Genomic DNA, 12,855 nt, shown 5'->3' on the forward strand with positions numbered 1-12,855 from the left:
AAAATGATGTCAAGCCTTTTTGAACCAGGAAAAAAAACCTTTCCATCAGAGAGACACTGCAATCAGCTTTTGGAAAAGTGTCTTTACATATCCGTATTTATTCTTTATATCCCATATTTATAGGATATATCCTATATCATATCCAGATCTGGCTGAGCTGGGGAAGCAGAAATAGCAGCAAATATGACATCACAGGTCTGAAATTGGGCAGGGATAGCTCAGTAGGTACAGTGGTGGCCCCATGATCGGAAGGTCGGCGGTTTGAATCCACTGAACAGCGACCCTGAGGTACCCCTGAGCAAGGTACCGTCCCTACACACTGCTCCCCGAGTGCTAGATTGGTGGCTGCCCGCTGCTTCACTGAGTGAATTGGTTAAATGCGGAGAGGGGGATCAATCAAGTATACATTAGAAAGGTATTTTTAATTGACCAAAAGGACAGGATTGGATGTAATACAACAACAACAACAACAACAACAACAACAACAACAACAACAACAACAACAACAACAACAACAACAACAACAACAACAACAACAACAACAACAACAACAACAACAACAACAACAACAACAACAACAACAACAACAACAACAACAACAACAACAACAACAACAACAACAACAACAACAACAACAACAACAACAACAACAACAACAACAACCTTTATTTATATAGCACATTTAAAACCAGTGGAATACCAAAGTGCTTAACATACGAGAGGGTCAAACGTAAGTAGTAGAGAAAAATGATGGCCATGGCAAAGTACCAAACATGCTAGCAGGTTGATGGCACTAAAAACACAGAGACAAAAGAAATGCATATAAAAGCGTAATAGAAAAATATGTGTAAAAGACAAGAGAGTCAATAAAAATTTAAAATAATTAAAAGTAGTTAAAAAGAGAACGAAAGTAGCAACAAACATTAAACTAACTAACAAACGAGCATTAACTGGTATAAAAGGCGACGTTAAATAAATGGGTTTTTAACCATGATTTGAAAGATTGAAACTGGGAAGATGATCTTAGATTATACACCCCTGCTAGAGCACTAAGTAGTTCAGTGAGGTAACTTGGCACTATATTGTTAATAATTCTAAAGGTGAGCAGCATGATTTTGAATTGAATACGATACTTAACGGGGAGCCAGTGCAGGTCAGCGAGGACAGGGGTGATAGAAACACGCCGCCCAGTACCAGTAAGAAAACCAGCCGCCTCATTCAGAACAATTTGCAGTGTATGGAGAAGAGAAGAGTTAAGACCAGCGTAAAGGGAGTTGCAATAAGTACAGACGTCCTTGTGCGGGACATAATGTCTGGCCTTGCAAATAAGACGCAATTGATGAAAGCAAGATTTCAGAGTCATAAGGTCCTGGCAGAACAGGTAATTTCCTTATTTTATACTTCTTTGCAAATCCTGTTAACTGCAGTCTTCATCAATATAACCAAAGAGATTACTTTTTGGCTCAACACTGGCTTGAAATTCCAGTTAGGAGTTTGGGATTCCCGACTTCCCACTTCAAATGAAACGTCAAAGCTGCCTATTTACAGTGAGTATGGATAAATACCAGACGACTACCTTTAAATATCAGTGTCACAGATGGCTTTAAAAGGTGAATGCCTCCTTCCAGGAGATGATACTCTTGTACGCTTCAGAATGCTTTTATTTTTTTGTTCATTTTCATGGAGAAAGCTGTTTTTCCATATTGGCTCTAGAGATTTTTGTCAGTTGTGAGCAAGTGAGCTGGAACTTTCTTACGCCTCACAGTTAATTTATCAACAGTTCCCTGTTATAAGTACAGACTGAAAGAAGGAGGCGGAGCAGCGGAGAAAGAGCTCATTGGTTTTATTTGACACCATTTTGAAACAAAGACGACTAAAGAAAGCTAAAGCAGGGGAAGAGATAAATGGGTTGGCAAAGGAATGGTAAGTTATAGAGAGATTAGAAGGGATAAATCTAAATCGCAGAGATGAGGAGGAAGGGTGTTGACTTTAAAAGAGGGCACAATATTGTTTAGCCTCTATAGTCGCAGACAGTTAGCTCCTACTGCCACCGTCGTCCTTTAGAGGAGTAACTCCCGCTGTTTGTGCCCGGAGAGCCCCAGGGCTTGACTGACACAGATCAGAGAGGAGGAGAGGGCGGAGGGGAGGAGGGGTGAAGGGAAAGGGGGATAAGGGGATGTGGGGGAGGTGGGAGTGAGCAGGGGTTCAGAGGGGTGGAAGGAATCAGAGGAGATGAGGGAGAGAGGGGTTCTGGTAGATGAATGGGGAATCACTTTACAGGCGATGAAGAGATCAGAGAAAGAGGTCAAGGGATGGTTAAGGGTGAGGGGAGGATCAGTTGAAAAACAAGGATGAAAGCGGCAGGGGAAAAAAAGAAGAGGTGGGATGAGGGGTTGTAGCAGAAATGAGGATCAAGGCCAGCCTGAGAGATGGTGAAAGAGCGGGAGGAGGGAATTATTTGTCCTGGCCATTGATCTACGAGCTGTGGGGTCATGTACAGGCTGAAAATGCAGAGCTGACGTACATATTACATACACATGACCTACATCCAGGTGCTGGGCAAAGCTGCTGAAATCCAGTAAAAACATTATGTCTGAGCAAAGCTCCTTTCAGTTGCTCCTTTATTCACACGGGGTGACAGGAGAGCGGAGCAGGTAGCGCCACATATTTGACGTAGCTAATTGATATGCCGAATGCCTTTTGTGACACAACCCACAAAGGCTTTGTCTCTATGTGGGATGGAATGGACAGACTTTTAAGGCAAGTCTGTAAAAACAATGTAGATTTTCCACAGAATCGCCTTTTAAATGTTTGATGATCCATGCATTTATCTTCTACCGCTTATCTGGGTCGCAGCGACAGCAGCGACTTCTCTCACACCGGCCACCTCTTCCAGCCAGTCCTAGGTCTTCCCTGGGGCCTTCTCCCAGTAGGACATGCCCCTAATACCTCGCCTACTGGGAGGTGTCCAGGAGGCATCAAGTCAGATGCCTGAACTGGCTCCTTTTAATGTGGAGGAGCAGCAGCTCTACTCAGAGTCCCTCTGAGCTCCTCACAGTATCTCAAGGGGAGCCTAGGCACCTTTTGAAGGAAAGTAATTTCCAATACTTGTATCTGCGACCTCATTCTTTCAGTCACTGCTCAGAGCGCATGTGAGGGCAGGAACGTAGATGGACCAGTAAATCGACAGCTTCGCTTTTCTGCTTAGCTCTCGCTTTACAGCAACAGATCAGTGCAGCATCCACATCACTGTGCTGGTTTCATGAATTTATTATGAGTGGAAGATTTTTTTTGAGAACAGTAGATAATTTGTCATAAAAAATATGAAAATTGCCTGTGATTTGGGTCCTGGGAACACATGTCTTAAAATTTAAGTCCAACACCACAAAATATTTGAAACGCATATATAATTTATAATTTCAGGAAGTTGAAAAAGTTGTTCATCTGTAGCTTTCGTTATTTAAAAAAAACAAACAGCTAATGAATATTCACCTCATTCTTTAACATGACTCCATATGTCCTTTTTCTTAACTGCAGTGTTGAGTGAGAATCAGGAGCCACAGTTCACAGGTCACCAGTTCGTCGCAGGGAGACAACTGTCACGTCCACATCTACAGTCAATTTAGTCACCAGTTAGCCTAACAAATAACTCGCACAAAGAGCCATCCAGTGATAGACACTGCAGATTTGTTCAGGCTATAAATGCAGTGGTGTGAGGCGTTAATTCACGCGTCACACTTATTCCTGTACCAGTAAGTCTACAAATTCTACATAATACTGGGTGTGTAGTAGGAAAACATTCACAAATACGTGCGCGTTGGTATGATAAATTCCAATTTCAATAATCTTTAAATCCTGCTGACTAACCTGCTTCTCATAAATGTGTGCAAGCTGCAGTAAGCGTGCGCGCATGTGTGTGGCCTGCTTAAACTGATGTGCAGACTGATGTTCCGGTTATAGTCACGTCTTTGTTCCTTTTATTTCGTTCTCTAAAAATAAATCATGCGGAACATTTAGACGTGTTTGGCAAGGCCTCGTATCATGTACAACAAAGTGACTGTTCCCCCCCATTAGTCTCAAAGCAAGGCTTAATGTTGGTGATTATCATCCACACTATATGATGATCACTGTAAATTTGTGTTTGGGGGGGAATTGGAGTGTCAAAAGCAAGATTTTAAGGTGGTTTGCATGCTGAATGCTTAAATACCCTCTTAAATCCTGGAATATTTATTTTTTTGTTCAGTTTCTTTGACAGACTGTGACCAAAAATGCTTCAATAGGGTGACTCATGTCTTTTTCACTTGGGTGTGTCACCCTGCAGCTCAGTCTTAACAAGCCAATAGACTGAATAAGTGTGGAAGAGCAAAGTCACCCTGGAGTATTACTTAAAAATGTGGAGTTTTTGGCCTTTTACTTCTAAATGGGACATAAGCAGCGACGCAGCAGAGTCCCCTATATCTGCAGTGTTACCTGCTGTGCAGTCTAAGCAGGTTGCCCTGAATAAAACAATGTCCTCTTTTTCCTTCTGTCTCTCCTCCCTCAGTGGAAGCAGCGGGGGCAGCGGCAGCAGGGAGAACAGCGGCAGCAGCGGAATTGGCATTCCCATCGCCGTGCCTACACCCTCCATCCCCAACTCTGGACCAGGTGAGCTTGACAGTGGTGGTGACTTAAACAGTAAACGGTAACAGTCGGCCAGTCGGTGTCCAGATTATGCTGATTTTCAGTGAGGCTTTTATTGGCAGTTGTTTTTTATTTTTAAGTGGTTTTTTTTATTTATTTATTTTTACCTGGATTAGAAATGCAGGGAGAAATATTTGCTTTAATGAGTAAGAAATCTGTGTACACCCTCAGGAATGTTGTCACTTGAGTTTTGGTGTATTTTCCACCCAGTTAAAACAAGATGATGACACTACAGGACTGCTCTGTTTGGCAAGATGCACACCATAGACTTCAACTAATTCAAATCTAGATGTAGCTTCCAGGTCTGAAATGGTCACCAAAGGGCGACTGCTCTTGTTTAAAGATGAGTCCAGTTTCACAGAAGTCAATGAGAAGATGATCCTACAGCTCAGTTGATATTTGACCTCAGTAAACATCTCCTAATGAGAATGTGTCCTTATACATTAGCTTTAGCTAATAGCTAATGCAACAGTGTTCATTTGTTTAAAGTCATTATCATTATTTAGAGTGAAATAGACAATAAAAAACAGTATGCAAGGTGACAACCTTGGACTTCTTAAACATCTGGGACAAATCAATGTTGCTACTGATTGTCCATCTTTTAGGTACAGTCTATGGTGTGTTCTTTGTGAATCAAACTTTAAACACATACATTTCTCAATCAATATATGGCTAAAAAAAATACAATTTAAATAAATGTTTTTAAGCGTAAAATCTGAATATATGATGAAGTTTGATAAAGTGTAAATGTATGACGCTATTGGCAGATAGAGAGAGTGCGCATCACAAAGCCTATGTTTACCAGACAGGGATTATGGAGCCCCATTGTGTTCTAAGCACAGCTGATTCTCTATCCTACTGTGTAAATAGGCCAAGCTGCGCGAGGCCTGACACTTTACAGTTAAACAGTAAAGCCCACGTAACACGACGAGCTGCTACACGTGGTGTCGCGCTGTACCGTGATCACGGCGGAGATGGTGCTGCGTTTAAGTTTGGAGCATTGTAGGTTGACGTAGCAGCTGTTTTACCTCGGCGCCGGGATCAGGCCGGCAGCACAGGACTTTCCGCAGCACTCCCTCTCTCTCTCTTTCTCTGTGATGTGCAAGCTGGTCGCCATGGAAACACTCGATTCATACCGCAAAGGAGTGTGTCCAAGTGCGTGAGAAGTCGGAGCGCTCCTCCGGGCCCGGAGGGTTCTTAAGTAAATTGATATGATGTCATGTAATCAAGGTGTAGGAGGCGGCGAGGACATGGTCACTAACGTGAGTCCTCCTTTCAGTCCCAACCATGCCTGCTCCCCCGGGAGCCCCTCCGCCTCCCCCACCCCCTCCTCCTCTACCTCCACCTGCTCCTCCCATGGCCGGGATGGCCCCTCCAGCGCCACCACCGCCACCTCCCATAGGTGAGATTCCTCGAAGCTCCAGAGCCGCTTGTTTGACCTCTGCCGACTGGATGGCGGATCATCACCTTGGAGATGCACAAAATAAGGGTGCTGTGGGTGCCGATGTCCGTCTGTGCACACTGCAAGCAAAGGGTCCTCTTATCAAATCATCAAAAATCAAGAATAAAGCAACAGAAACAGCCGCATCATCTCTGAGAGATTTCTCTGTCATCCACTTAGGCTGAAGCGGTATTCACAAAATGAGGAAACATTATTAAGGAAATGGGGGAGAAAGATAAAAATCGAATTGCGCTCTCGACGAGCGTTGGCCACGACGAGCTTTCCCCAGCCAAGAAACTCGCTGAACTAAACACAGCAGCCAAAGATTTCTGGGTTGTTCAGCTCTGTCGTTGCTTGCAGTGTGGACAGAGTTTCGTGCTTCTGTTAAGCACAGTGTGACATTTAACTTAATCCTTCACGGTGGTGGTTTTGGTGGTGGTGGTGCTCTTCTTCACTGAAGTGTAATCGGTTAATACAGAAGTCTCATGTCACCTAGGGCCTGGCTAAAGTTAATTAGTGCCTGTAATTTCTCTTAAATTGGTCCTTTACATTTTAATCTCAAGCTGTTGTGGATAATAAAATAAGTTTTTATTTCAAATCTGTACAGATGTACAGAAACGTGACTTTGAGACTTCTACTGCAGGTACAGTATGTGGCTCATTTGATTTATTTTTTTTTAAATTTCCATAAACATGATTGTGGTTAAAGCTGCATCAGGCAACACTTTCCTGAACTCAAGATCATTCACATTTAAAGCTGTAAGCTGGTTGTGGACATTCCAGACTCTGGTTTCATAATTAACCCTTTTAATTGGTAATCGGCGTGGCTACGATTTGAGATGAGTTTGCATCTTTAAATCTCTCCATTTGATTGTCAGCCGTCTCTGTGCCGCATCGCTGCTACTTTCTATTTGCGTGTGCATTAGCTGTGATCATAGTCTGTGATGAAACAGAAAAACTATTTTTGCAAAGTTGCAAAAAAAGATTGACACATCCCCAAACTCGGTCGTTACTGTAAATGTTCACCCATCAGCGGGCAAAGCTAAAGATAACTTGCTGATGCAGGGTGCGGTCTGTTTAGACAGATGTAGTATAAAAAGTCAAACGTTCCTATTGGGCCTAACTTTTAAAATTACAATTGCTGCACCAGCATTGTTAGACCGAGGGGTCAAACAACACATCACATCTAATACATTTAAAGCTAATTTGTCCCTCTAAACCTGATTTATTGGAAACCCTGTTATGTTTTTAAGTAATTAGTTGCCTTTTATTGAACACTGTGCTCAATGCGTCTTTGCAACAGGTTTAGGGAGTGGGTAAGTTGAATTCAGAGATGCTAATGATTTTCACTGGTAGAAAGTAAAGCAGTGACTCGGTATGGAGACTGTTTGAGCCACAGCAAATGCCACATAATGATTTCAGGGTAATGGACTCCCCAAACCATTCAGCCAGCCTTTTGGGTGCTTCAGATACTCAGCAGTGCCTGATGTAGCTTTAATTTACACGGCCTCTGAATCACAGATTCGTGATGCTGGGATTGATTTAGAGTCCGAGCTCTGTAAAGCGTAAAGCATCCAGCTGTTTCATCGGTGTCCACCGGTAAGTGTCTAAGCCTGAGCAGCAGCCGCTCTTCGCTCATCGACTCTGGTAATCTTTGTGGCCGAGATGATCACTTGAATTGTGCACATTTTATCATCTGAACATCACCAGACTCTTTATTTTCCACTTATAATTATTCTGCTGGTGACACTGTAGCGAAGTTTATTTGTGGTTGTTTTCCTCTGAATCTTTACTTCCTCTGGTCCCACCCATTCCTATCTCTCCCGAGAGGATGTATATTATCTAGAAATGTGAGCAGGAAATGCTCGAGCAGAAGAAAGAAAGGCAGAAAAAAACTTAAACCCCTCCTCGCCCTCTCTATTTTTGTCGCCCACAGCCGCACACATTGCTTCAATCTTCAAATAGTTCTTTGTTGTTGTTGTTTTTAAAGCTGTTGTTCACAGAGATGCTTCAGTTATTCTTTGATGGCAGTGTAGTGATGCACGTAATCCTAAATGCTACCTGCAGTCTTTTAAACCGTGTCAAACATACGGCCCGCGGGCCTGAATCGGCTTTGTAAAGACTCCAATTCTGCATCCTTGACAACTTAAGAAAATGTGAATGAAGGGCAAAGATTTTGAACAGTTTTTCCTGTTGATAAAGATCCCCCACACACCCACTGCCATCTATACTACACCAAAGTGAATCAATGAAAGCTTCATATTCTAAATCTATACTTACAGGACACCCTGACCAATGAACTGTGGGAACCTTTTGTTTGCTTCATACATTTATCATGCAGTTTCACTGGTCCAGCTCACTTCACATCAAAGCGTGGCATATAAAATGAGTTTGAAATCCCTGTTTTAATTGTTGCTTCAGCAAAAACCTGCAGGATCCATCTGTTCTGTTGCTGCGTTCTTATTCCTCAATCGATCCTTCCTTTCCTTCTTGTCTAAGAAAGCTACATTTAAGATAACTTGTTGACGAAACTCTTCATGAAGTGTCTGTTACTTTTATAACCAAATTACAATCTCTGTTGCTTCCCCAAGATCACCTGCTTCCTCTGACTTTTGTTGACTAACTTTAACATTTTTTAATAGGCAGGGGGCTCTGATCAGAATTTAAAAGCTCATGTTATCTCACACGGTGTTGATGATTCATGTTTTGGTTGGTTTCCCCCTTCCCTCTCATTTCCAACCTTCTTCCCTCCTTTGCTACCGTGCTTGGCTTTCCTCTCTTTCCTCCCCGTCCTTGGGGTTTCTAGCTGTGGCCCCTGGACCTGGTCTGGGACCCGCTCCAATGTCCCAGTTTGGAACCATCTCGCGGCAGATTTCGCGGCACAACTCTTCCAACTCCTCTGTCTCTATGGTTTCGGCCACGGGCACCTACCGGCGGGCGCCGTCGGTCACTTCGCAGTTCTCCTTGCAGCAGCAGCAGCAGCAGCAACAACAGCAGCAACAACAACAGCAGCAACAGCAGCCTCATATTAATGGAGGCACTCCTGGCTATGGTCAGAACTCAAGTAAGGCCCTCTTGTCTCCAGCTCCCAACTGCTTTCTAGATCCAGAGCTGTCACTGAAGGACACACAACCTCACATTCTTCCCAAATCATGCACCCGACGCGAACTAACCTTTGTAGCCACACACAAAATCTTTATATTTTATATTTTCAAGTAAATCAGTGCTTTCTGAAGGTCAGGCCGAGTTCTTCACAGAACTATTGACGTTTGTTTTTAATCTGAAAGTGCAGGTTAAGGCTTTTTATCCAACTGTGGGGCGTCTTTAGTATTGATGCAGAATGCCTCATCCTTGGATTTGTACACAGATGCAATGCAGGCAATCAATATTAGCTAGCAGTGCAGAGTCGGTCTTTGGCATCTTGTAAAAACTTAGGCAAAGTTTACTGGCTGTGTATTGTACTGCAGTTAGGTCAGCTGTTAACCTCACTTCAATTATGCCTATATTGCTAAGAGATCTCTTTGCACAGATTTATTAGGTGGGATCAAGAAAATAAAGGCAAAGGATTTTTAAGTCTCTTTTTAAAGGGTAGACTTGCAGCTTGAGATAGCAGGAATAGTTAGGTGGCCTTTTCACGCTGTATGGATCCCATTTATACAGATCACAGTGCAAGCCAGATGACCTCCAGATGTGCAGATGTGCCTGTTCCGTTCCAAACACTTCATTCAGAGAGAATTTACACATCACATGTGGTCTTTCTTGCACATCTGCAGATTCCTGGTAGCTTTGTCATTGCCTGAAGCCTAAAAGTGATATTTTCTGAAACACTGGTTCTTGACTATTACTTATTCACAGCATTTAACCTAAAATTAATCATGTGATCTGAGGAAAACTAACATGAGAATCTAAAGTAGTGTTAACATTACTAAAACAGGTCTGTAGGGAGTTGCTTCACATGAGTTCAGGATGAGACATCTAAAGTAAATACTGCCCCCTTGTGGCTATTAGAAGTCCCCTGTTTTCTTTCGATTTAGAGGAAACTGTCTGATCGACAGAAATCAAACATAATCTGCTTTTTATCCTCTTGCTCTAATGATCCCCTGATACCATGTGAATCTCATCACAGTCGCAGATGCTGCTGAACTTTTCAGCTCATGTTTGCGTCTGATCTGTGATCTCTGTCAAATAGAAGAAAAAAAAATTAACTTATTTAAACGATCAGTCTTCCAGTATAGTGCTTAACTGTGCTTTTGTTAGATGTGTACATGCTCCCAGTTCTTGCAGTGTGTCTGTGTTGACTGTTGTTTGCTTGGGGGTTGGGTTGGACCCTGAACTGTCTTTCTTGGTGACTGATGGGCTTTGTCTTTTTCTCCTTCTCTGATGCTCACTCTGTCGGCCTTCCTGCCCTTTTCTCTGCTGGCTTTCAGTGTCTATCGCTCCTCCTCCTCCCCCCATGCCCCAGCTGACTCCACAGATACCTCTGACTGGCTTTGTGGCCAGGATGCAGGAGAGCAGTAAGTGAAGAGGCTAAGACACACACACACCACTTTCCTCGTTATCTGCGCCAACTGTTCCAACTCCCAAACACAGAGCATGCACTGTGTGTTCATCCTGTTTAATACGTCCTCTTCCAAAACTGAACTGATTCTTACTAGATTCCACTCATTATGTAAGCTTCTATTAGGCAACTTATAGTTTCGTTTCTTTGTTTCTGCAGCTACAAATCTACACTACTATAGAGGTATAATACAGAGTACTTGTAGCACTATAGAGTTACGCTAAAGTCATTGATGATGTTTAGGGTAAAACGTGCCAAAGGTCACCACTCTCTGCTGTCCCCTCTGATCCAAAACCTGCCATATGCTCATTTATTGAAAGGGAACTAATATATTAATGGTAAACTTCACTAGAATAGCTCTGGATAGTTTTCTGATACCACAAACTATTTATTTTATAGTGGCCTGTATTGAAACTCCTTAATTCACACTTTGTTAGCAAAGCAAAGACCTTTACTAGTCCCTAAGGACCCCAAAGCGCTTTACACATCCAGTCATCCACCCATTCACACACACATTCACACACTGGTGATGGCAAGTTACATTGTAACTGGGGCGCACTGACAGAGGCGAGGCTGCCGGACACTGGCGCCACCGGGCCCTCTAAGCTGCTGTTACTCTCAACTGCAGAACAACATTTTGTAAGTGTTAACAAGATTCTTAAACAAACCCTGGTAGCTATGTTGTGTTTGCAAAACGTCTGCACAGAAACTGTAGTAACTGTTTGGTCTGATTTGGTCTCACCAATATTAGACAGACGTGCCAGTGAGCTCAATTTGAAGTAACACCCACCTTGGCTTTTGGGTGCTGTTGGTCTCAAAAATGAAATTGTATCTACTGTAAACCTCAGAGTCAGATGGATGAGGTGTGCCTGATATACCCATGTAAGGAAATTCCATCTTTTTGACACCAAGCAGAGAATTTAGCAAACAGTGACCCTGTTGGCCGTGTTTAATGTCAGCATCCAACACTTTAACTGTATATTCTAGACAGTACGGCGTCATATTTTCAGTTTGTTATAGTGTCAGATGCAGTCTGTATACGTTTTCATACCTTTTCTTGTCCTGGAGTGGATGCCGTCAGCTCTAACCTACTAAATGGCATGACTTGGAGTGTATTTTTCATTATTTAAGTGCTCATAAATAATATATATAGGTGTCCTTTTTTTCTGCATATGCATGTGAAGCGATGTTCAAAGCTACAACAGGAGCACAAACTACATGAGCCACTTGAGAGGTTCGCACACATACGGCATGTCAGTTGTGAGAAGCCTTGCAGCCTGCTTGATTGTCAGACAAACTTTGCATGCCTTGATTTATTTCTTATGCATGATTCTCCCACTGCCGCCACCTCTATCACCAAGGACATCTTGTGACTCCAACCAAAACGAGTCTCACTTTTGATGTCCATTCAATAGTTGCAGATACTCCTACTCCTCCTCCACCTCCTCCTCCAGATGACATGCCCATGTTTGACGACTCGCCACCGCCTCCGCCGCCTCCTCCGGTGGATTACGAGGAGGAAGACGCCGCAGTCGTGCACTACAACGACCCCTACGCCGACGGAGACCCCCAGTGGGCTCCCAAGAGCTACATCGAGAAAGGTTTGCTTAACGTTTCTAAGTATTTGCAGGCGAAGTCCTGCCGTTGGGTACAGAGTCCAAGAGCAAACCTTTTCCCTTCCTGTTCGCAGTGGTGGCCATCTACGACTACGCCAAGGACAAGGACGACGAGCTGACTTTCATGGAGGGCGCCATCATTTACGTCATCAAAAAGAACGACGACGGCTGGTTCGAAGGCGTGTGCAACGGCACCACCGGCCTCTTCCCCGGCAACTACGTGGAGTCCATCATGCACTACGCCGACTGAAGGGACCTTTCAGTTAAAGTACAGCATATTTATTCAGTCATATCACAATCCACTGAGAGACTGACGGCAGAAATCTGACTCCCGAGATGCATAACCACGTGATCCCCCCCCCCGCCGCCCTTTTTCTTTTGATATGACGGAATGTTTTTCCCTTACTGATTGCAAATAAAATGACAAAGGTATATCTATTTAGTCAATTTTGGTGTTATGGACAGGTGGGGAACATTTAAGGAACATGTAAAATAAACTTTTTTTTTTAATGAATTGGACTGCACATGCTCACACAGTTGAAGGATGTACGGTGAGATCTT

General features: G+C 43.2%; 1 protein-coding gene across 6 annotated transcripts in view; it reads left to right on the forward strand.

Annotated features, from left to right (window-relative positions):
- The window catches only part of abi1a (abl-interactor 1a), a 49,355-nt gene extending 36,551 nt beyond the window's left edge, over positions 1–12,804 (forward strand). For 2 of the 6 annotated variants that reach the window (XM_086306648.1, XM_086306649.1), the window contains 6 exons: positions 4,544–4,644; positions 5,960–6,082; positions 8,927–9,184; positions 10,548–10,634; positions 12,094–12,279; positions 12,369–12,804. In XM_086306648.1, coding sequence (XP_086162774.1) covers positions 4,544–4,644; positions 5,960–6,082; positions 8,927–9,184; positions 10,548–10,634; positions 12,094–12,279; positions 12,369–12,544 — 931 coding nt within the window. In that variant the 3' untranslated portion in view covers positions 12,545–12,804. The remainder of the gene's footprint in view (positions 1–4,543; positions 4,645–5,959; positions 6,083–8,926; positions 9,185–10,547; positions 10,635–12,093; positions 12,280–12,368) is intronic. The other 4 variants (XM_086306651.1, XM_086306652.1, XM_086306650.1 and 1 more) reach the window with 3 other exon arrangements.
- Positions 12,805–12,855: the final 51 nt, after the last annotated feature.

The sequence above is a fragment of the Aulonocara sp. 'chitande type north' Nkhata Bay genome, linkage group LG9, assembly GCF_057382095.1.
Source record: "Aulonocara sp. 'chitande type north' Nkhata Bay isolate Kocher_YH1m ecotype deep benthic linkage group LG9, A_spYH_male_GT1.1, whole genome shotgun sequence".
Lineage (NCBI taxonomy): Eukaryota > Metazoa > Chordata > Actinopteri > Cichliformes > Cichlidae > Aulonocara > Aulonocara sp. 'chitande type north' Nkhata Bay.